At 41.8% G+C, this 24687-nt stretch overlaps 1 protein-coding gene across 12 annotated transcripts in view; it reads left to right on the top strand.

Annotated features, from left to right (window-relative positions):
- The window catches only part of IHO1 (interactor of HORMAD1 1), a 68974-nt gene that overhangs the window by 3146 nt on the left and 41141 nt on the right, over positions 1–24687 (top strand). For 5 of the 12 annotated variants that reach the window (XM_089518021.1, XM_089518042.1, XM_089518052.1 and 2 more), the window contains exons 2-3: positions 7886–7954; positions 24235–24409. In XM_089518021.1, coding sequence (XP_089374147.1) covers positions 7899–7954; positions 24235–24409 — 231 coding nt within the window. In that variant the 5' untranslated portion in view covers positions 7886–7898. Of the gene's footprint in view, positions 1–1444; positions 1553–7885; positions 7955–10988; positions 11024–21108; positions 21180–22533; positions 22572–22591; positions 22835–22895; positions 22915–23094; positions 23182–24234; positions 24410–24687 lie in introns of those variants that run through there. The other 7 variants (XM_089518012.1, XM_089518079.1, XM_089518097.1 and 4 more) reach the window with 7 other exon arrangements.

Genomic DNA, 24687 nt, shown 5'->3' with positions numbered 1-24687 from the left:
TAGATGATAATAAAATGATTTATTTATATTCTGCTTTTTCCTCGCAGAATCAAAGTGGGTTACAAAAGAAAGGTATCAAACACAAAAATATATAGCCTCCCCACCAATTGTAGCACAACAAACATAATAACAATAAAACAATTATACAAAAGCAGAAATAAATAATAAAGAATACAACAAGCATAATCCAAAGTACATGGCATAGCATAATGAATGGATGGATGGATGAGAGAGTAGAGGGGATCAATGTTTTCAGGACAGATTACCGTATACTCTTGCTTTTCACCGGGGGATTTACACATTATACAGTGGAATAGTAGCACTTTTATAGCACAATTTTTATGCTATAATGTGGTATATCTGCCTCCCGTGGGATTCTGGGGTTTATAGTTTAGTGAGGCCTAATAGTTTTCTGGCTGAGATTTCTAAATGCCTTTTCCTAAACTGCAAATCCCACGATTCCACCGGAGGCAGACATAACAGTTAAAGTGGAATTATATTACTATGAATGAATGAAAGTTTATTTCTAGACCGCTATTCCTTAGAGATCATAGCGGTTTACAAAATTTAACATCAAAAGACAATACAAAGTGAAAGCCCATAACCCGACAATAAAAAACCACTTAAAAACAATACAGTGCGCCCGCACCATACGCGGGCTTGAGCATATGTGCTCAAGCCGCGGCACGTGCGTGGGGCGGAAGGGGTGGCATGTCCCATTCAATTGAATGGGCGTGCGCGCCCGTTGCGCCCTGCGTGCACCTGCGCCGCCGCGCCGCCGCGCACGAGCCCCATTGTTTCCAATGAGGCTCGAGCATAGGCGGAATTCGCCTTACGCGGAGGGATCCGGAACGGATCCCCCGCGTAAGGCGAGGACGCACTGTACAACAATTCTAAAAACATTCTAAACAATCATTCAATATAAAAACCAATTAAAACACATTAAAACACATATAACAAATTAACTGGATCGAACAAAATGCATAGAGAGAAAGGGATATCATCAAGGCACATGGGGGAAGGCTTGACGGAAGAAAAAGGTCTTCAGATTCTTCCTAAAAAGATCTAGAGAGATCTAGATATAACTATATCTAGAGAGATCTAGATATATAACTATAACAGATATTGTGTAGTCTGCTCACAATAGCTTAGGAATTGAGGGAAGCAAGGACTGAGGCAATAAGGAGGTTCCCCACCAAGATGAATTTTGTTGAGAGAGAAAAAACAACCCATCTTACTTTGCAGATACTAGTATTTTTTAAATAGTTAGTATTCATTTATGTACACTTTGCATGCGTTCCATCCATGTTATGATTCTTTTTTCTGATATTTTTTCTAGGTTTAGAAGTACAGTATTTTTTATCTGAGTAAATAAATTTCTTCTAGATTGTACGTTCATTGTGAGAGCCAGCGTAGCGTAATAATTTTATGATTCTAGAGACCAGGGTTTGATTCCCAGCTCGGCCATAAAACCCATTGGGTCACATGCTCTTGGCTTCAAGTGAAGACTATGGCAAACCCCATCTGAAAGACTTGCCAAGGAAACCCCATGGTAGGTTCACTTTAGGGTCACCATAAATTGGAAACGGCTTTCTAGTCTTCTGAGACCAGCAACCAGACGCCATGCTTTCCTAAAGCATGTCCTCCATTTCAGCCTTCTGTCCAGGAGAAATTCCAAAATGTCCTCCATTCTGAGCATGTCTAAAGGATCAATTTACATTTGTATGAGTGTTTTTAGCTTTTATTTTGTAATATCCTATATTTTCTTGAATGTCCTACATTTTGTGGTGCTTTTGCTGTTGTGATGCCTGGTCATCCTGTCTGAGACCCAAATCAAAATGTCATCACTTTGCACAACACCTGGACTGTTGTGGGTTTTATTGTCGTTGATGTTGTTGTTGTTGTTTTGGTCGATTTTGTACATGATTCACAACTGGAGAGATGAGCAATTGATGTTTAAATGTTTGCTTGGTTTTAAAGAAATGGCTGAAAGTGCAGTTCTAAACGTAAGTACGTTATTGAGAGTTTAATAGGAATGTGTTTGAATTGTAGCCTAAGGAGTTGAGTCTAAAATTTCTAACATGGTGCTTTTAGGTCAGTCAACTATCTAATTCATTAGACCTCAAATCAGTATGACATCTGACCTATTAATAAGCTTGGCTGAAAAATTCGATTCCCTCTTGATTAAAGAACAGAAAGTGAAAGCATTTGGCAGAGTTCTTTGAAACAAAGTACATTTTTGGCACAGTTTCTAAAACATCATTTGGAAGTACGTAGCCATTTTGTAAAATGAGAACCAGTGTGGCGTAGTGGTCTGAGCATTGGACTACAACTCTGGAGACCAGGGTTCAAATCCCAGCTCAGCCATAGAAACCCACTGGGTAACCTTGGGCAAGTCACGCTCTCCCAGCCTCAGGGGAAGGTAAAGGCAGGCCCCCTCTGAACAAATCTTGCCAAGAAAACCCCATGATAGGGTCGCCTTAAGGTTGCCATGTTGGAAATGACTTGAAGGCACACAAGAACAACAAGAAGCACTCACTGTATGTTATTATAGTAGAACATGAGTATGTTTAACCAAAGCTCAACTGACCATGCGTTTGTGTGTCACACAAATTAATATATTTTACACCTTAAGAATCAAAATGTAATGAGAAAATAGCACACATATGACACCCAAATATAAATGTTGCATAGACTTCTGAACAGAGTTTTAAAAATTTCCATCAGGATTAGCTAAAGAACTAGAAAAGTCTGACAATCTTTTTATTCTACAATAAACACACTGTTTTAATTTGTTGTGAAAGATTCCCATAGCTTTTCTTTGTATATAATTTCTGTTTCTGGTTTATATCCTGTTTTCCCAGAACTCAAAACATTTCTTCCTGTTGGGAAAATGTGCAAGATCTACACACATAAATGCACACACTGCTAATATTCATTAATGCTTAGGATATTATAGTGCCAGTATTGCATATATTTATTGGATAGAACATGTAATCTTGGTGACAAATAAAATAATGCTCACTCACACATTACTGCACCAGATCTATGGTGTTTAAGTTGAGTTGCTCAATAGGAAGAGCCCTAACAACAACAGCCTTTCCCCAGGAGACTTGAGAATCTCAGCAGTTACTACCCTTTTCACCATGTTCCAGCTATGAACCATTTGTTGTTGTTTTAATGTTTTAATGTTGTTTTGATGTTTAATGTTCTCCGAAGGCTATATTCCATTGGCCCCTCTTGCAAGGCTAGAATCAGCAACCTTCTTTTAGAAGAAAAATTGAGGATAGGATCAGACTACCAGTTTGTGTCAGAGCTACTCTTGTATGAGATTGTCTCTTTTATTTAATGCAGGGGTTCCCAACCTGGTGTGTAACCCAGGAGATGTGAGATTGAATTCAGGTTTATGTCCTTGAATAATGAGTGTCGGAAGTCATAACAACTCATGTGATGTCGAAGGCTTTCACAACCGGCATCCATAGTTTTTTGTGGGTTTTGGGGGCTAGATGGCTGTGTTCTGGAAGAGTTTATTCCTGACATTTCACCAGCATCTGTGGCCCAAAAAACCCACAAAAAACCAACATAATAACTCAATTTTTTTCTGAATAAATTAGAATCTACTTGCTCGATTTAGATTTGCTTTTTATTCACTGAGTTAAAAGCTTAGCTTTTAAAACATTCAATTAGTTCAATACCTTCAGTATTGTATGTGGTTTGGTTTGTGGTTCCAAAATTAGAAATTAGACTTCCTCATCTTCAAATGTAATTTCACTGTTTGGGGGGGGGCATGAATCAAACATTTCCTAGGGGTGTGGGGCATAGAAAAGTTTGGGAACCATTGATTTAAAGGCTTCTTCGAGACGGGCCCAAAGCCTTGGGGTTTGGTTGGAGTTGCAGCTGTATGTTTTCTTCTCATATCCATCTGGTCTTCATTTTGTCTTGGTATTGTTCTTGTGAATTTGAATTAATGACTGCCATGATGAGAGTCAGGTTGTGGTTAATTTCTTCTGCTGTGTTTTTGAGCAGTCTCAGTGATGGCGTTTTGAATGGAGGTGTGACATTTGCCTTTCTAAAAAATAATTTCAGGATGGTTCTATAAATATTGGTCATGATCCAACAACCAAAGTTAACTGCACTGATTTCCATTTGGTAAAGTAAACACATGCTTAAATATTTTTGGAGGAAATAAGTAGGACTTAAAATGCTTAGCTTTCTTTGTAGTCTGAGTTACAGGCTAAGTGTAAAACCCAGATAGTTGCTGTTCCAAAAGCAAAAAGGATTTACTGGCTGAGCGTACTGTAATTCGTTACACCAGAAAAATGTAGGAATTCAGCTTTCAACTTTCTTAAAGCAACACTTATGAAAAGACTGAAGATTTTTTTAAAGGCAGTTGTGACTCTAAACAGTTGGCAGGGAAGGCATAACTGCCTTCATATTTATTTATTTATTCAAAGTGTTTTGTCATTTCAAAATGTTAACCCTTCCCAATAAAACAGCACAAATAAGACCTACAGCAAAAGTTTGCAGTGCCAGAGTTTGCTTTTGCCTGAGCCTACTGCATGCCCTCCTCTCCCCTCCCCTCCACATTTGGCACTTTCAACTCAGTTTTCAGGAAGTGAAGTAGGCTGAGGACAAAGAGGGAAGAAAGAAAAGTTGGGACATTTTAAAAGTTTCTGGAAAAGTAGAATGACAGGATTAATTAGGAAAGTTGGTGGATGTACTGGAGCTTGTCTGCTTCACACCTCATGCCGACTGATATTTTAGCACTGAGTGCTATTAGAATAATCCTCTTTATTTCCCCCTGGCCTTTTATTTCTACATTGGCCATATTTTAGGCACATATTTCTAAGATGCCCTATAGCTGCCATTTTTTGACCCAGAAAGTTGATACAGTATCTGTTTTAGGAGTTGACTGTCAGTGGCACCGTATTTAGAAACAGTCTTCTTTAACCAGGTGCTGGAACATCCAATATGTTTGTCCAGCATTCCCCAGGCATGCAGCCTCCGTAGCAGGGCAGAATATTGATCTTGCTTTCAAGTTCCTTGAGTGTCTTCTAATCTCTCAGCCTCTTTGTATTGTTTTGAAGTAAACATATAGCTCTGACACTTGTGAGTCTGTGATATAAACGTAAATGTCAGTGAAACTAATTATATGATTGGCAAGTGTCACACTTTATCAGTCAGCACCAAGGTGTGACATAGCCAGCACCTGACATAACAAGCATGGAGGTTTGTTTTATTGGGCCAGGGGCATTACCAGACAAGGCTAAAAAGCAGAATTTTAACAGGATAAAAACATCTTTGCTTGGTACATATCACACAACATTGTGTCTGCCCTGCTGCCAGCCTGTTACAGTAGTGAACCTTTTCACTGATGAGCAAACCCATAATAATATTTTTTTATTATTTTGTTATTATTATTATTAGCAGTAGTAGTAGTTAAACTCTTTTGAGGCGTAGTGCTGGATAAGATTCTGAAGATACAGTGGACAGCCAAGAAGACAAGCAAATGAGTCTTTGAACAGATCAAGCCCAAACTCCCTGGAAGCAAAGATGACAAAAATGAGGTTGTTGTACTTTGGCCACATCGTGAGAAGGCAGAAAAGACGATAATGCTGGGAAAGGTAGAAAGTAACAGAAAGAGAGAAAGACTGCATACCAGATGGCTAGACCAATCAAGAAAGTCACAGGCCAGAATTTGCAGGATCTAAACAGAGCTGTGCAGAACAGGGAGTTTTGGAGACGTCGCATCCACAGGATCACCATGAGTCAGGGCCAATTTGAGGGCAGTTGACAACAACAATAATTTTGGGTTTTTCGGGCTGTGTGGCCATGTTCTAGAAGAGTTTATTCCTGATGTTTTGCCAGCATCTGTGGCTGGCATCTTCAGAGAGCTCTGTGTGTGTGTGTGTGTGTGTGTACACACACTGTAGGGAGGAGTTTCCATGTTAATCTGTGTATTGTTCTGTTGTTGATGGCAGGGCCTCAGGGTAGGAGGATATGCAAAAGAGGATTAGTGTCTGCTAATTGGTGATCATGGTTTGCTGGGAAAGCCTCTGACCCTGAGTGATTTCTCATTTGCATTTCCTGAGTCCTGGTTTTGGTGTTCTTCAGGACTAGTAATAATAATAATAAATAATAATAAATAATAAATTTTATTTCTACCCCGCCCTTCCATGGAAATGATCAGGGCAGCTTACAAAATTTATAAAAACATTACAATACAGGATTAAAAATTCAATATAACAGTTAAAACCATTACTACAAAAAACAGGAACAGGAAACAGTAAAATAGGAAAATACACATATCAGGGGCAGAAGAAAAATGCAAAAAAGTTCCATCGATCCAGGGTCAGAAGGGAAAAAAGGGGCAGGAAGAATAGACAAACAAATTAAGGTGGGAAGGCCAGCCGGAATAGATATGTTTTCAGCTGTTTTTTAAAAACAGCTAATGAGGCGGCGGAGCGAAGCTCTGCAGGGAGCTTATTCCAAAGTAAAGGGGCAGCAGTAGTGAAAGCCCTCTGTGAGGTCCGGGTAAGGTTAGACCTAGGGACCTCCAACAATTTAGTCCCGGATGTTCTGAGTGTGCGGGGTGGATTATTGGTGGTAGCCAAACTTTATTTACTTTAAGGGTTTCTTCTTTCCTGTTGAAGTTGTCCAAGTGTTTGTGGATTTCAATGGCTCCCCTGTGCATTCTGACCTGGTAGTTGTTGGCATGGTTCAGAATTTCAGTGTTTTCAAACAGCATTTTGTGCCCAGGATGGTTTATAATGTGTTCTGCTACTGCTGATTTTTCTGGCTGACCCATTCTGCAGTGTCTCATGTTCCTTGATTTGTGTTTGGACACTGCGTTTGGTGGTCCCTATGTAGACTTGTCCACAGCTGCATGGTATGCGGTTAACTCCTGCAGCTGTGAGAGGGTCTCTCCTGTCCTTCACTGAGCGCCGCATTTGCTGGATTTTCTTGGTCATTTTGTAACCATTTGGAGGTTGTGCTTCTTCACCACTTTGCCTATTCTGTCTGTGACTCCTTTGATGTATGGTAGAAATTCCTTCCCTTTGGGTGGTTGCTTGTATTCACTCCTCTGGGTTTTTCTGGGCCTGGCAGCTCTTCTGATGTCTGAGCTGGAATAACCATTCACCTGTACAGTCCGGTCTAGGTGCTTCAATTCATCTTCCCCGCCCCAAGCCCTCCTTGATCCCAGCAAGGCCTAGCATGGCAGTTAGGCCTTGCATTACTGCCACTGTTGCGCTAAAATCATGGCAGCCAAGGGGGAGGAGGTGGTCACTGGGAGCTCCTGGGACTGGTGCCAACCCAGGACAGGACATTCAAAACGGTTGAAAAACCGGGAATGTCCTGCCAAAAACCGGGATATGGCAACCGTATCTTAGCACCTCATGGTTGTAATGCCAGAAGTGAAATGAATAGACTTACAATACCCCAGAGGGTTTTTCCCCAAGCAGTACAGTCGTATAAAAGAAGAGAGGTGTGATAACAAATGTTTTCAAAGTGGTAGATTCCTGTTTCCTTTCATAATGTGATTGCCATGAGGCTGGTGTGATAATGTCCCAAATCAAAGAAGCAGCATTAGGTAATAATGGATACCATTTCTATGCTACAGCACTCCATATTCCTGTCTTCCTTCTCTACAGATTGTACCATCACTGGAGGCAGAAATATTATTAGCTTTGAAAGTTTTATTATGAGAAAAGTTTGAAATGTTTCACCTATGAAACCTATTGTGTCTGCGTCTTGTGCCAGACGGTAGCCGTCTTGATGAGGGGAAAAACAGCTGTTCCAATTGATATCTTTTTGAATATAGAGACAAATGTATGAGAAACAAAACATACCACGCTACTGATTTCATCTCTTTCTCTCTTAACAGACAGGCTTGAAAAATGAATGTGAATCTGTGGAATATCAAAGATTTATTTAGCACTCCCACAAAAATGGGGTAAGTTGCTTGGCTCTGCCATTGCTGTGTTATTATTGTATTACTATTTGGCATCATCAGCATCACACAGTTCAAGCAGTAATTTCTGATTCTGAATTGTCACCATGTTACCATGATCCATTAAGTGGACAAGAGATATGTGATGTGGAAAATGAAAAGGGAGTTGGGAAGGGAAGGAGGGAGTGGATGCAGAAGAGGGAGTGCATATCTACAGCACATTCCTGTCATCTGCACTAAAGTTGGCTTTGGGGTCTGAATGGTTTCTTTGAGATAATGCACACAATCTGAATTAGCTCAGATATGAGCAGTAAACAAACAAATAAAAAACACTCAGGTAGTGCATCCAGATAATATGATCAGTGTAATGGTAGTGAACCACAGAAATGCAAGAATTTGTTCTCTTCTTATTAGATCTAAACAAGCTCTATCATTCTTTTTCTCACCAAAACCAGACAGATGCCTTAGGAAACTCTCAATAGGGACATGATGTTGTTCTCCATTCAGCACTTAGTATTTATAGGATAGGCTGCTTCTGCATTTGGATGCTCCATTAAGGAATCTGTCGTGACTAATATAAAAGGTGTAGAGGCATGCTGGGGGTAAGGAGAAAAATCTCAGCTCAGGAATGAATGTTCATGGTTTGTCTTCCAAAATTATATTATCTGACCTTACATCACTCAAGTTGTTTCTGCATATCAAAGCCATCTCATAATATGTGGATTAGCTGTCAGGGATCAATGGTAGCACACTGTATTTGCTTATAAAGTAAAAAGCAGCTGCTGTGCAGTAAGGCTGTATTAAAAAGAGTTTATTAGCCTATTTCAGAATTGACAAAGAATGCAATGCATGATGATGCATCTCAAAGCCCACAGTCATGTGATTTTAAAATTATTTTTAAAGACTCCCTAGTAGGTGAAGAGAGATTGCATTATGGGGTTGATATGACTAGTATTTATGGTGATGTGCAAATGTATCCATAAATTTAAGTTGCCATTGGCAATTTTTCCTCACTGCATGAGCACAGATCTGATAATATGGTTTAATTTTACTTCAGGGGGATTATTAAAATGCACATAAGATATTGTTTGAGTGCCAGATCAAATTATTGGAGGTTTTGCAAGCATTTTATCTCTATTATTTCCCTTGTGCTGTTTACAATAGTGAGCTTATTATGTGAAAATGTCTCTCTAGTATTGATGAAGATGGTGCCGAAATGAATCATGATGTTCAGAATATAATTTATTCATTGTACAACTGTGTAAAATATTTCACTGCATTTATAAATGTGGGTATTTCATTGAAAGTTGCAGAAAATTAGCTCCTTTATCTAGTGTTTAACAAAATAAACAATTTTTTTCCTGTTGTAGATAGCCAGAGGAAGAGCGAGGCAGGTTAAGAGAGGGGAGGAAAGGGAATGACAACAATGACAGAAAAACAAAATGGGGCTGTTCTAGACCCATTTCACAAAAAGTCAAATCCTCCGTGAGGACCTTGGCTCCCTGAAAGTATACTGTCGGAATAAACTTATGAAGACTATCATACAAGTCTATTGATTTACTAGTCCTGAGTCATCTGCCAGTATGCTTTGCTGGGATGGTGTGTGAAGAAAAGGATTAAGACAAGACAAGAAATTAATAACAGTGCCAGTTAAGGAAAATATAGATGTACTCACCTTAGGCATGCAATGTAATAGAATTTTTCAAGGCAGGGGATGACGACAAAGTTAGCATGAATAACAGTACAATTAATTTTTGCTGGCATGACTTATCAAATAAACATGTGTTTTTTACTGTGTTATCATCTATGAAAGTTTAGACTTTTTTCTACCCAAAAGGTTCTGGAATTAAGCTTACTATATTCATAAATAAATTGATTGTGCCACCAAAGTTTATCCCAGTATATGGATAACACGCAGAAACTCTTAAGAGGCCAAGAAAGAAGATAATATCATGTAGGGAGAGCATGTTCTTCCTGAATGTATTATCTAGATTAACCTTCCCTAGCCAGGTGTCCTCCAGATGCGTTGGATTACAACTCCCATCTTCTACAGCCAGAAGGAAATTGGAAGTGCCCAGGAGAACTGTAGTCTTCCCCATATGGGAAGGATGAGCTAGGTTCTTCCACCAGCAATCTTTTCTACTCAGCTGTGTAGAATCAATAAAAATGAACAGCAAATCCCAAAGATTGTTAATGGGCAAATATTTGTGCCAACTTTTTAAGGGGGTGGTGGTTATGTGGTGCTTGAGGCTTTTCTAGTAAGATGTAAGTTGCAACAAACGGCTAAGGGATCTGGATTGTTTCACTAAACAAATATGCCCTAAAAGAGTATTTCATAGAATCATACAGTTGAAAGAGACCACAAGGGCCATCCAGTCCAACCTCCTGCCATGCAGGAAATCACAATCAAAGCATCCCTGACAGATGGCCATCCAGCCTCTGTTTAAAGACCTCCAAAGAAGGAGACTCCACCACATTCTGAGGGAGTGTATTCCACTGTCAAACAGCACTTACTGTCAAGAAGTTCCTCCTAATGTTTAGCTGGAATCTCTTTTCCTGGAGCTTGCATCCATTGTTCCGGGTCCTGTTCTTTGGAGCAGCAGAAAACAAGCTTGCTCCCTCCTCAATATGACATCCCTTCAAATATTTAAACAGGGCTAACATATCACCTGTTAATCTTCTCCAGGCTAAACATCCCCAGCTCCCTAAGTCGTTCCTCATAGGGCATGGTTTCCAGACCCTTCACCATTTTGGTCGCCCTTCTTTGGACACACACCAGTTTCTCAACATCTTTTTTGAATTGTGGTGCCCAGAACTGGATACAGTATTCCAGGTGGGGCCTGTCATGCCTCCAGAGCATCTTTGACGTTCTTGAGACATATATTTAGTTAAGATTATATTAGGTTTTCTATGTATTAGTTTAAGAGGGGAAATACAGGTCTATAGCTTTAAGAAAGACAAGGATTGTGGGAAATCCCAGGGTCTTATACTGTCTCCCTCTAGTTAGTTTCTGTGTGTAGTAAGATTTCAGCCAAGTCAGACCTGGAGAGAGTATTTTCCTTTGACAAAAAGGTAAGTCCACAAAAGAAGAAAGATAGTCCTCAGAAGAAGAAAGATAGAATCCACCAAGAAGAGAGCAAGGTATTTAGGAAGGACTATTGAGAAAAAGGAGAACGGTTTCATGTTTTGTGTTTATAACCAGTAAAGCTTTTGAAACTTAAAAAATTTGTGGACAAGTCTTTTGTTCTGGCTGTGTTCCCGAGAGCCAGAGGCCTTACTACACCCAACGTCTATAGTATTGCTCTTGGGACAAAACAGGGCCTGACCAAGCATTTGTTCCTCTTCATACTCCCTCATTGCTGGACTCCTGTGAATATTTCAAGGAAAAGTACTTGTTAAAATGTTTTTCTTTAATACATTCATATTAGAAATACTAGTGATGAATAATCTGCTCTATTAGTTAGGAATTCTTTCCTGAATAACCTACTGGCATTAATGTTAACACTCAAGCCGACCTAATGGGAAAAACAATTTGGGAACAAACAAAAGGACAGGCTACTTAACGGTAGTTCAGTATTCAGATGGAAATTAGTCATACCTGTCCAGAGAGAGAGCATGGTGTAGTGGTTTAAACTTTGGACTATGACTCTGGAGACCAGAATGTAGAATCCTGGCTCGATCATGTAAATCCACTGGGTCACCTTGGGCAAGCCCAGGCTTGCCATATCCTGCCTGTAGGTGGGACTTTCCTGGTTTTGGGAGGGTCTGCACGGTCCCGCTCCGGGTTGGCCCCGCCCCCGGGATTTCCCCCGCCCCCGGGCTTTGTTGCAAAGTGTGCAACAGCGATAGCGGGGGAAAGAGAGAGGCCTCTGTAGGCCTCTCTCCTTTGGCGGGGGGGCTTCCCTCCCCTCTTTGGCTCCGCTGGAGCCGAGGGAGGGAAAGAAGCCTCTCCTGCCAAGGCCAGACTTCTTTCCCCACCTGAGCTCCGCCGGCAAAAACGGAGCCCAGGCGGGGAAAAGAAAGCCTCCCTGGGTGCGGAGAAGGAATCCTCCCCTCAGTGAGGCTCTTTTTCAAATGTAGGACCCCCCCCAAAGTCCTACATTTGAAAATTTTGTCCTACATTTGTCCCGGTTTGGAAGTCCTGACTAATGGCAACCCTAGGCAAGCCACACTCTCTCAGCGTCAGGGGAAGGCAATGGCAAACCCCCTTTGAACAAAAACTTGCCAAGAAAACCTTGTGAAGTGTTGCCTTAGGGTCATCATAAGTTGGAAACGACGTGAAGGCATATTAAAACAACAACAAACTCCAAAATCTCATACAGTAGCTGATATCACAGTGTCAGAGAGCCAGCTATAAAACTGTGGCATACCACTAACCCATGCTTATATCCATAACCTGCTTTATTGTTGTGTGCTTTCAAGACATTTCTGGCTTATGGCGACCCTATCATGGGATTTTCTGGGACAGAGAGTGTGTAACTCACCCAATGTCACCCATGGGTTTCCATGGCTGAGTGGGGAATTGAATCCTGGTCTCCAGAGTTGTAGTCCAATGTTCAAACCATTAAACCATGCTGCCTCTCTAATCTTATCTGGTGAGATTTCTGATAAATCTGTTGTAGACTTGCCCCAAACTCTTGACTCATTATTTTGTGAAATCTCAATTCCCATTACTAAAGTAGAACAGAAGAAAAATGCATAGTTCTGGGTGGTAGTGAATGCTTTTTGGAAAATAATTGGTGCACAGCGTAAAGCAGTGCATGCATCTGGTACACAGCTGAGCTCCTAGTTTGATATTATTATATTTAAAACAACATTTGCATATTTATTGCATTTCTACAGTCATAGTCTTCCTAGTCATTTTTCTGATGTGTCAGTGCTTCTCTTCCAGTATGGCTGGCATTCTATAAATAGCAGAGGTAAAACGAAAAGTACTGTTTCATTAGAATTGGGCTCTTGGCATCTAAGAAGCATGTCAGTGTTTGAAAAGCATTAACCGAAAGACTCAGGAAAGGAAATGATCAGATACAGAGTAGAAATCAAAACTAATATGCACCATAAAGTAGGGGATAGAAGGGTAAAGACACAGAAGTGAAGGAAGAAATGTGCATCTTAAATCTGGAACTGGGGCTGGTTCAAGATATTTTGTTGCCTGAGGCAGAGTAGCTCCCCTCCCATGACACACTTATATCACAGTTCCTGGTGCCAAGAGCCAGCCACATTATTTTGGCACATGAAGAAGATCATCTCTCCCCCACCACTGACAGGAGGAGAGAAACATAATAATAGGAAAGTAAATAGGTAACAATCTGATGCCCTTTCATGGCATTCAAAATTTGCTGCTGAAGGTACCATCACTTTGCTCTTCTATATAGGGTAGGTTTGTTGCTGTGGACATGTGAGCAAATCTTAATTTTACCACTGCTACTTCTGTAGCTACTCTGAATTGGATGGGACCTCTGCTGGTGCTGAAGCTATAGTCTCACACATTGGGACACCTCCATGAGAAACTTCAGCAGCTGTAAGAATAAAGTGGATGGACTGTCCATCCCTGTGTAGCACCAGCAAACTGAGAGGGGGGGGGGTGCATGTGGACACAATGGTCAATATCTTGTTAGTGATGTACATAAACATAAGTGTGGCCTACATGTACCAGTCTTTTTGGAGAGCAGGGCACAAGAAGCTATTCACTAGTCCTTAGCACCCTATCCACAACTTTCCCCAGTAGCTGTAAAGACCATTTCTTTCTCATTTCTTCTCCCTCCTCCCAGTTGAGACCAGTTATATCTTCATCATCTAAATCACCCTCCCTCCTTTCCTCACAAGTAATCAGCAGTAATTTAACCCCTAGACAATGAAGAAATAAAAATCGTTGAAGAGTTCCTATACCTAGGATCAAACATTGATCAGAATGGTGGCTGCAGTCAAGAAATAAGAAGACTAGGAATGGGATGGGCAGCTTTGAAGGAATTAAATAAGATCCTAAAGAGTAAAGACAGAACAGTGACTGCAGTGAAGGAATTAGAAAAAAAGTAGGAATGGGAAGGGCAGCAGTGAAAACACTAAATAAGATCCTAAAGAGTAAAGACATGCAACTGAGGATGTGGACAAGATCCTTAGAAGTGTTAGGAAGACGACCTGCTCTCTCGATCCCTGTCCCTCATGGCTAGCGGCTCAGGGGGGACTGGTAGTAACTTCAATGTTACACTGGATTATTAATACATCTCTGAGGGATGGGCAATTTCCATCTAACTTAAAATTGGCCACCATAAAACCTTTGTTAAAAAAGCCCTCCCTCGACCCCCTGATGCATAATAATTATCGGCCAGTTTCGTTGCTGCCATTTTGGGGGAAGGTGATCGAGAGGGCGGTTGCAATCCAGCTTCAATCGATCTTGGACGAAACGGATTATCTAGACCCATTTCAAACCGGCTTTCGGGCGGGCTACGGGGTTGAGACGGGCATGGTCGCCTTGGTCGATGATCTCCGTCTGGGCATGGACAGGGGTAGCGTGTCCCTGTTAGTGCTCTTAGACATCTCAGCGGCTTTCGATACCATAGACCATGGTATCCTTCTGGAGCGCCTGGCAGAGTTGGGAATCGGGGGCACTGCGCTCCAGTGGTTCCGATCCTACCTCTCTGGGAGGCTCCAGATGGTGCAGCTGGGGGACGTGTGCTCCGATAAGAGGGCCCTTACATCTGGTGTCCCTCAAGGAGCCATTCTGTCTCCCATGCTATTTAACATTTACATGAAACCACTGGGAGAGATCATCCGGAGGCATGGGGCGCAGGGTTATCAGTACGCTGATGACACCCAAATAGTCTTCTTTATGTCTCCGACTGATGCAGTGACCGGGGATGGCATCTCTCCTCTCGTGGCCTGTCTGGAGTCGGTAATGGGCTGGATGAGGGAAAACAGACTCAACTTGAATCCAGAGAAAACGGAAGTACTCGTGATAGGTTCTCCCGGTCCAGGGATGGCGGTGGTTCCACCTGTCCTGAACGGGATCACGCTTCCAGTGAAGGACTCAGTACGCAGTCTGGGGGTGCTCCTTGACTCGTCACTCCACCTTACATTTCAGGTGGATGCGACAGTCAGAAGCACCTGTTATCAGCTTTGGCTGATACGCCAGCTGCGTCCCTACCTGGGCCGGAGGGACCTTGAAACAGTAGTACATGCTCTGGTAACCTCTCGTTTGGATTTCTGCAATGCGCTCTACATGGGGCAACCCTTGTACCATACCCGGAAGCTGCAATTGGTGCAGAATATGGCAGCAAGACTGGCCACTGATACATCCAGGACCAGCCATATTACACCGGTCTTAAAAGACCTACATTGGCTGCCTATCCGCTTCCGGGCGCAATACAAGGTGTTGGTTATAACCTATAAAGCCCTAAATGGCTTGGGTCCAGGGTACTTAGAGGACCGCCTCTCTCCGTACAATCCGCCCCGCACACTCAAATCAACAGGGCAGCACTTATTAAGAGTCCCAGAGGCCAGATTAGTTAACACCTCTAGAAGGGCCTTTTCCATCTCGGCCCCCACCCTCTGGAACTCGCTGCCCATTGAACTCCGCTCAGCTACCTCCTTGGCCCAATTTAAGAAGGGGTTGAAAACACTTTTCTTCGAGCAGGCCTACCCCTGACTCCTCCCCCTGAATGCCTTCCCCCACTTTTTGCCAGCTGCACTGATGACCTGGCATGAGTTTTAAATTAATTGTATTGTTGTTGTTGTTTCTTGCCCTGTTACTTTATGTATATGTATTTTGTACTGCTGTAAACCGCCCTGATGTTTTCAAAGGGCAGTATATAAATAAAGCTATTATTATTATTATTATTATTATTATTATTATCCAAGTCATAGTATTCCCCATTATCATGTGTGGATATGAGAGCTGGACCATGAAAACAGTGGATAAGAAGAAAACCAACTCATATGAGATGCAGAGCTGGAGAAGAGCGCAGAAGTTCCCCTGACTGGCCAAAAAGACAAACAGATGGATTTTAGAACAAATCAAGCCTGAACTCTCCCTGAAAGCCAAGATGAAAATGAGACTGTCGTACTTTGGCCACATCATGCGAAGGCACAACTCATTGGAAAAGACAATAATGCTAGGAAAAGTGCAGAGTAGTAGAAAGAGAGGAAGACTGCACACAGAAAGACTAGACTCAGTTAAAGAAATTATGGGCATGAATCTACAAGACTTAAGCAGAGCAGTTGAGGACATGAGGTCTTGTAAATGTCTCATCCACAGGGTTGCCATGAGTTGGACCAATTCAAGGGCAGTTAACAACAACAACGATCAGCAGTAGTCCCTCCTGGGGCTTGACAAGCTGTCAGGGCTTAGACAGAATTAGGAAAAGAACTTAATAGAATAAGAAATAAAGTTGCTTTCACATGGAATTGCATGAGTGGAGTGTTGTGCTCTGCCTCTTGGTGTGGGATCTTAGCCAATAAAAGACAATAGGAAACACAAGAATGGAATGGATGAAGAGGCTAGAAGAGACAGACACACACAAAGAAGAAGTGGAGCAAAGGAGAAAGAGAGACGTGCAGAAAAAGAAAGAATGTACAGTCTCATAGGAGAGGAGGTGACAACAACACACAGAGCTACTAAATACAATATAGAGGATGGAGAAGACAGGATATTGAAGCACAGAATGGCACAGACATTGCTGACAATGTGGAAAAAGAAGAAATCTTTAAAAGATGTGAGATAAGAGGTTTGAGAGAGAGAGAGAGACTAGCTGAGGAGAAACTAGAAGACTTCAAGGTGGACTAACTAAAAAGCAACAGGATTAATAACATTTTGTAGTACAGTAAAATCAAGGATAATTCTGTAGATAATAGGATTAAATTTTGAGTAAGTATATTTGGGCCCCAGAAATAGAAACTAGTATATGGGAAACATATGTTGGCAGATAGATATGCTCAACTGGGAGGTTTGTAAAAGAATTTTCATCTATTTATTTGTAAGGAATAGAATTTGACTATTATTGTTGTTTTGTTTTTTGTGGCAGTTAAGTAACATTTCAGTGCAGTATTAATTCTCTGTTTAAGTGGGGATTATCAACACAGTAGATTCAGTTAAGAAATCCTATGTGCATGTAAGTGTGGGCCTAATCATTACTTTCAAAATTAGGGATGCAAGTGAATTAGGATTCTAATTTTAGTACTTCATCTGATAACGATTTATTATTTTAGGGCTAAATGGATTTAAATTAAGCAGATAGCTAGCTTATCTACTAGTATCTTGCAGAAGTAGCACTCTCCTTAGGTAGCTTTTGATTTTTGTATAATAAAGAATGTCCTGTGTTTTTTAAAAAAAATATCTGAAGTATTTTCTTTTCAATTTTGTTTTAGGACCGTTTTCTTTCTATTTTGTCTTTCAGAGGGCACATAAAAATGGAAGGGAATCATGGAAATCATTGGAGAAAAAAGGGTTGAGGGGTGAAAGAGGATTGGAACAGTAGCAAAATGATGGCCTGACAGGGAAAGAAAAGATACCAAGGAGAACAGTTATTGAACTATTTCTCAAAAATATTTTTGAATGAGAACAAGAGATTAAATCTTGTTGGTTTTTGTTTCTTAAGTAATTGTTCTGCCTCAGCTAGACATTTTGACTATATGTTCTATTTCCATACATTTGTAATTAAAATAATGTCGTGATATTTGTATAGATCTGTTAATAATAATAATAATAATAATTATTATTATTATTCCACTTAATCACTTGGAATCCAAGCGGATTACAACAATAAAACAAGATACAGTTAAAAATTCTAAAAACTGCTATCTCTCCCCCCAGTATAAAAACATAGTAATACTAAAAACATATTAAACCAGAAAGACATTTAAAAAATAGTATAAAATAACAGTTAAAATCAATAGAAGATTTGCAAGAAATTTATAGCAGAGTCCAGATAGGATGGAAAAGGGGATGGAGAAAAGGGGGGGAGGCAGGTAAATAGGCCTTTCCACCTAGTCTGGAAAGGCCTGCTGGACGAGATCCATCTTAATAACATTCTTAAAGGTTTCCAAGGTGGTAATCTGACGGATATTGTCTGCCAGGTCATTCCAGAGTCTAGGAGCAACTGCTGAAAAGGAGCGCTGGGTCACTGCCGAAAGTCTAGTCCTCTTTGGTTGAAGCAGATTCTTCCCAGCAGAACAAAGAGTGCGGGGAGGATGATAGGGAGAAGGCATTCCCGCAAGAAGTCAGGATCCAAGCCATGTAGGGCTTTAAAAGTTAAAACCAACACTTTGTATCTTGTCCGGAAACTAACAAGCAGCCAGTGAAGGGATTTTAAAACTGGTGTAATGTGGGCAAATTAGATGCACCAGTAACCAGCCTGGGTACCATATTCTGTACCAGTTGCAGTTTCCAAACTTCACACAGAGGTAGCCCCATTTAGAGCGCATTACAAAAGTCTAGTCAAGAGGTTACCAGTAGTTCTCGTTCATTGAGAACTTGAGGAGAAAATATTCGTTCCACAAGTCCCCCTTTCAAAGGGTGATTTCTTCTCTCCCTTTCAGCAGCTAGTGAAATATTTTTCACAGATTTCTCGAATGACAATAAAAGACAAGTTGAATAATTACGCTAATTACTTTGCATTTCAAACTCAATTGCCATGTCAAAAGGAAGTTTGGCAGATGTTTAAAGAACATTCCTATGCTTAAAAAAACCTGAAGGCACACACACAAAAGGGGGGGAAAGCCCAGTCTCAACAAATAAACTGTGAAGCCCCAACAAGAAATGCTAGAGTTGAGGGGACTCTCAAGGACCATCCAGTCCAACCCCCTTCTGCTATGAGGGAATACATGGGATCCAACTCTGCACCTCTCCCATGGTGATGCCAAGGTCATGCAATAATAATAATAATAATAATAATAATAATAATAATTGGCAAGGAGAGTGCAGAATATCCATGAGCGAGAGAGTGTGACTTACCCAATGTCACCCTGTGGATTTACATGGCTGAGCTGGGATCAGGACTCTAGCCTCCCAGTTCACCCTAGAAATTCACTGGCTGACCTTGAGCAAGTCACTTGCTCTCAGCTTCAACTCCAGCTCTGCACCTCTCCCATGGTGATGCCAAGGTTATGCAATATTATTATTATTATTATTATTATTATTATTATTATTGCCCAGCTCTTCAGCCAAAAGGCTATCAGAGCTGCTTACAAATTGTTAGACATTTCCCTGCCCTCAGGCTTCCAATCTAAAGAGACAAGAGACAAAAGGAGAAGGGAATGGCAGTGGGGAAGGGGAAAAGTTCAGTAGATCTTCATTCTCCCAGTTCACCATAGAAATTCACTGGCTGACCTTGGGCAAGTCACTTGCTCTCAGCTTCAACTCCAACTCTGCACCTCTCCCATGGTGATGCTAAGGTCATGCAATAATAATAATAATAATAATAATAATAATAATAATAGGCAAGGAGAGTGCAGAGTATCCATGAATGAGAGAGTGTGACTTACCCAATGTCACCCTGTGGATTTACATGGCTGAGCTGGGATCAGGACTCTAGCCTCCCAGTTCACCCTAGAAATTCACTGGCTGACCTTGGGCAAGTCACATGCTCTCAGCTTCAACTCCAACTCCTAGGTATTCCTTCATGGTAGAAGAGGGGGGCGGGTTGGATGACCTCTTGGAATCCCTTCGAATGCTAGGTTTTATCCATCATGGCAGAATTCCTGCCATTGCACCCCATCCTGCCCCTTCTTCTCTTTTGTGAGGGTCACACTCTCTCAGCCTCAGAGGCAGGGCATAACCAACTCTGCACTTCTCCCATGGTGATGCTAAGGTCATGCAATAATAATAATAATAATAATAATAATAATAATAATAATAGGCAAGGAGAGTGCACATTCTCTCAGCTTCAGAGGCAGGGCATGACAAACCTCTCTCCAGCTCTCTCAAGGTGATGCTAAGGCAAACCTACTTTTATTTTGCATTTTATTTTATATATATATATATATATATATATATATATATTTGGCAAGGAGAGTTCAAAATATCCATGAATAAGAGTGTGTGATGCATCCAAAAAGAGCATGGCATAAAGGGCAGAATGTCTTATCTACCACCAACACACAAAATGCCTTCCCTTTTGTTCTCTTTTGTTTTTCAAAGTAAAGCTGTGAGTGAGCACATCACCCTAACAAAGGAAATAGCCTCTGGTAAAACCCAGGATGAATGGTAGCTTTTCTTACGCGAAATACCCAAATCCTGTGGGTCGAATTTGTCAGCTGAAAGTTTCTTCTCTTCTCTTCATTTGGAAATGATTAAAAATCAAAATTCTTACTCATGATCGAGAAGTGATCAGAATTTCTTCTCTATAAAATGCTTTCGAAATTTTCGAATTAGACATATTTCTACTAATTTTTGAATTTTGGAGAATATTCTTTACATCCCTAGTTACCAGTGCATGTACTACTGTTTCAAGGTCTTCCCGCTCCAGGAAGGGAAGCTGAAAGCAAGTGTTTCTGACCGTCGCATCCACCTGAGCCGTCAGATGGAGAGACAAGTCTAGGAGCACCCCCAAACTGCGAACAGAGTCCTTCAGGGGAAGTGTGACCCCATCCAGAACTGTCTGACATAACTCCATTCCTGTATTGGGAGTCCCTATTACTAGTACTACCTCCGTCCTACCTGGATTCAACTTGAGTTTGTTTTCCCTCATCCAGTCCATTACTGCATCAAGACAGGCATTCAGAGGAGAGATGCTTTCCTTAGTCACTGCAGCAGTCTGAGACATAGAAAAATATATTTGTGTGTCATCAGCATGCTGATAATACACCGCCCCATCATGTTTCCGGATGATTTCACCCAGTGGCTTCGTGTAAATGTTGAATAGCATTAGGGACAGAATCACACCTTGAGGGACGCTCGATCTGAGCTCCCTCCTGGCTTAATAACTGTCCCCAAGCAACATCATCTGGAATCTAACCGAGAGGTTGGATCGGAACCACTGCAAAGCAGAGCCACCGATTCCCAGCTCTCTCAGGTGTTCCAGGAGGATACCATGGTCGATGGTTTTGAAGGCTGCTGAGAGGTCCAAGAGCACCAACAGGGTCATACTTCCCCTGTTGATGCCCAGATGGAGATAATCGACTAAGACGACTAAGGCTGTCTCAACTCCGTAGCCTGCTGTAAAACCGGTTTGAAATGGATCTAGAAAATCCGTTTGAATGGCAACTGCTCTTTCAATTACATTTCCCAAAAATGGTAACAGTGAAACAGGCCTATAGTTGTTTCTGTCCAGGGAGTCAAGGGAAGGCTTCTTTAGAAATGGTATAACCACTGCCTGCTTAAGGCAAGATGGCAGATAGCCTTCCCTAAAGGTTGCATTGATTATGTTCTTTAGTAATAACCTAATAGCATCACCTCCCTGAGCGGCCAGCCAAGACGGGCAAAGGTCAAGAGAGCAAGTCGTCTTTTTCATGCAACCAAGAAGCTTGTTCACATCCTCGGTACTGACAAACTCAAATTGATCCAGAATGATAGCATAGGCGGAGATGCTGGATACCTCTCCTAATGACTCAGTTTCAAAGCCGGCATCCAAGTCGGCTCTTATCTGAGAGATTTTGTCTGTGAAGTGATTATTAAAAGCGTCACACCAGGCTGTTGTAGGTTCTAGCAAAGGATTCAAGGTGGGGGATAGTTGAGTTAAATCCCTAACCACCCTGAATAGCTGTGCCGGACGAGACTTCGCAGACGCAATAGATGCAGAATAGAAAGACTTCTTAGCTGCATCTATCAGTACACCATAGAATTTAAGATAAATCCTATGGTGTGTCCTATCAGATATGAGTCAAGATCTTTACCAGTCACGCTCAAGTCGTTGTCCAACCCGCTTCATTCTCCTGAGATCTTCAGTACAGTGGTACCCCGGGATACGAATTGACCGCGTTACGAAATTTACAGGTTACGAAAAAGTTAGATTTAAAAAAACTGTTCCGGGTTACGAAAGATTTTTCGGGTTACGAAATTAATTTCGGCGCGAAATTCAAATCGGAAGCGCGGCTAGCGGCTTTCCAGCGCCTTTTCGGGTTGCGAAATTTATCGGGTTACGAACGGCGCCGCGGAACGAATTAATTTCGTAACCCGAGGTAGCACTGTATACCAGGGATTGCGGTTAGAAGCGGGATGGAAAGGAAGCTTGGGAGAGATAGTGTCTCTAGCCCTGGTAAGGTTGTTGTTCCAAGTGTGAACCAAGGCTTCAACGGTATCACCAGCACTGCCAGCCATTAAACCCTCTAGGGCCTCTTAGAACCTAATAGGTTCCATCAGCCTTTGAGGGTAGACCATACGAATAGGTCCACCACCCCCGATGGGGGGAACAGTGGTCTTCAGCCCAACCTTCACCAGGAAATGATCCGTCCATGACAATGCGGAGATATTAACTACCTCTGCCCACATATGTGTCAGGACCATGGTAAACAGGTCTGGTAAAATCACATGGACGTGGCCACTAGGGGGAGCAGTTGTGCAAGTTATTTACAGCTCTAGTGGCAGTTATGTGTCAACATTTAAACAGTGCATCATTGGAATGTTGATGCAACTGTAATTCTCAACTGTCCTTCAGAGAGAGAGAGAGAGAAAGTGTCAGTTATGACGGTTGGTGTTAGAGTAACTGCCACTCTGTTGTTGTTATGGTTGTTTGGTTGGCAAAGTGATTTATTTATTTATTAAAGTAACTTATTTATTAAAGCCCTCGTGTAGAGTGAAGGCTTGAAGTGCTCTTGTCGTTATTTCTCAAGCTGGGAGCTTAAGGCTGTTTGCAGTGGTGAAGGATTATTTTCCTTCTTGGCCTGAATACCTTTGCAAGACATCTCTTCAGATTCCTTCTCCCTGGCGTCCTGTCAACGTGGTTCAACTCTGTAGGTGGTCGTGGTGGACACAGTGCGTCTTTCTATGCCCCAACAATATATGCCTGCACCGTGCAAAAGACTGCATCAAGGTTATGACCTGCGCAATGCGTGGGCTCAGAGACTATCTGGGAAAGGCCCATGTTTGTCATGGTAGCCATGAACTCCCGAGCTGCACCTGAAAGATTTGTCAAGCTGGTCTCAAGGGGGACGTTGAGGTCACCCAGGACCAACAGCCTAGGCGACTCCAGCAGCAGCTCCAAGACCAGTTGTGTCAGCTAGGCTAGGGAGTCTGTTAGGCTACGGGGTGGACGGTAGACCAACAGAATCCCCAGACTTTCCCTAATTTTAAGGCCAAGGTAAATACACTCAATGTGGGTCATCTCACTAAGAGGTATCCTGGTCAAGGCAAGATTATCTTTATGGACCAAGGCCACTCCCTCCCCCTCGCCCACGTCATCTTACCTGCTCCCTGATGCAGTACCCGGCTGGTAAGGTCTGAGCCCAAACAGATGAGCTCTCATCACCCAGCCAGGCCCCCGTAAAATATGCCAGGTCAGCCTTTACACCCTCTAAAAGATTGTAAATTATCTGAGTTTTATTTTTTACTGACCTGGCATTACACAAAAGGAGTGTAAGGTTCTGTGGTTGGTCTGGCGTGCTCTTCTGCTCTATTAGGATAACAGGGTGAATGGAAGGGGAGATAGATAATAAACATTGATCTCTCCTTCCTCTGTAACAACAGTTCATCCTGTTAGCGCCATATCTCCCATTTCCCCGCACTACTTGTATAGGTGCTCCATAGTCAGTGCACCCTGCCTCCCCCAGTTCCCCATCTAAATTAAATCCTTCCTGTTCACAATCAATTACATCAACGAACCCCGCCATAGAGCTATCTAGAAATAAAATAGAAAAACACAGTCTGTTATCAACTGAATAGGGCTGACTCTTGTGTCATGCAAGTGTTTGATTAGCTGATGTCCTCTCTCTGACCTGTTTTTCCATGGTTATTTTATTTTGCAGTCTAGAGGGTCTGGTTTTCTCATCCCTCTTTTTATATCATCCTACCATTCTTTTATCCTGCTTTTTAGTTGGTGGTGTTTAGTTTGAATAAAGCTGAGATATTTACCTCAAAGTGACTGGAGAATAGTATTTTTGTATATGGGTTTAGACAATCTCAGGAACTACAACGAGACACAGGTTTTCATTTTTCATGTATGTTTAATATAGTTTTTTGTGGGTTTTTTTGTGGGAATAAACTCTTCTAGAACATGGACACATAGCCCAAAAAACACACAAAAAACTATGGATGCTGGCCATGAAAGTCTTTGACTTCACATATGTTTAATATATTTGTCATTCTTTTATTAATAACACTTGCTTAGTATCCTCTTTTTGTTTTCCTGTTTCAGGCCTAATAAACCATCCAGCTGGACCAGTGCGCCTAGTGATGTAAACAGTATGAGTGACTCTCAGTTCCTTTTGGGTTCCCAGTTCTGCCCAGAGAACTCACAGTCAGGATCAGCCCCATTTGAATTTAGTATCCAGCAAAGGCAAGACAAAAGTTCGCTGCAAAATTCTCAGGATGTGAGTCTAATGTGTAAAGTCTCTTTGTTGGCATTATGTGGTCTGTGGGGAGTAGGAAATATGCAGACATTAATCTACATCAAGCCCTTCACATCTGTGGGGGTTTGGTTCTAGGGCGCACTGGTGGGTAAGAAAAAACAGGCATACTCAAGCTCCATTATAGTCAGTGGGTGGCAATGTGCCCCCATTAACAAAAATGGGGTGTAGCGATCTGCAGACACTCAAATCCACGGATCGCTAGTCTGCTAATACAGTGGGCCCACTGTATTATCTTTAAT

The sequence above is a fragment of the Sceloporus occidentalis genome, unplaced genomic scaffold, assembly GCF_023333645.1.
Source record: "Sceloporus occidentalis isolate IW3139 unplaced genomic scaffold, rSceOcc1.0.p SCAF_1, whole genome shotgun sequence".
Lineage (NCBI taxonomy): Eukaryota > Metazoa > Chordata > Lepidosauria > Squamata > Phrynosomatidae > Sceloporus > Sceloporus occidentalis.
The sequence above is the reverse complement of the archived record's forward strand: the minus strand, read 5'-3'. Positions and strand labels throughout refer to the sequence as shown.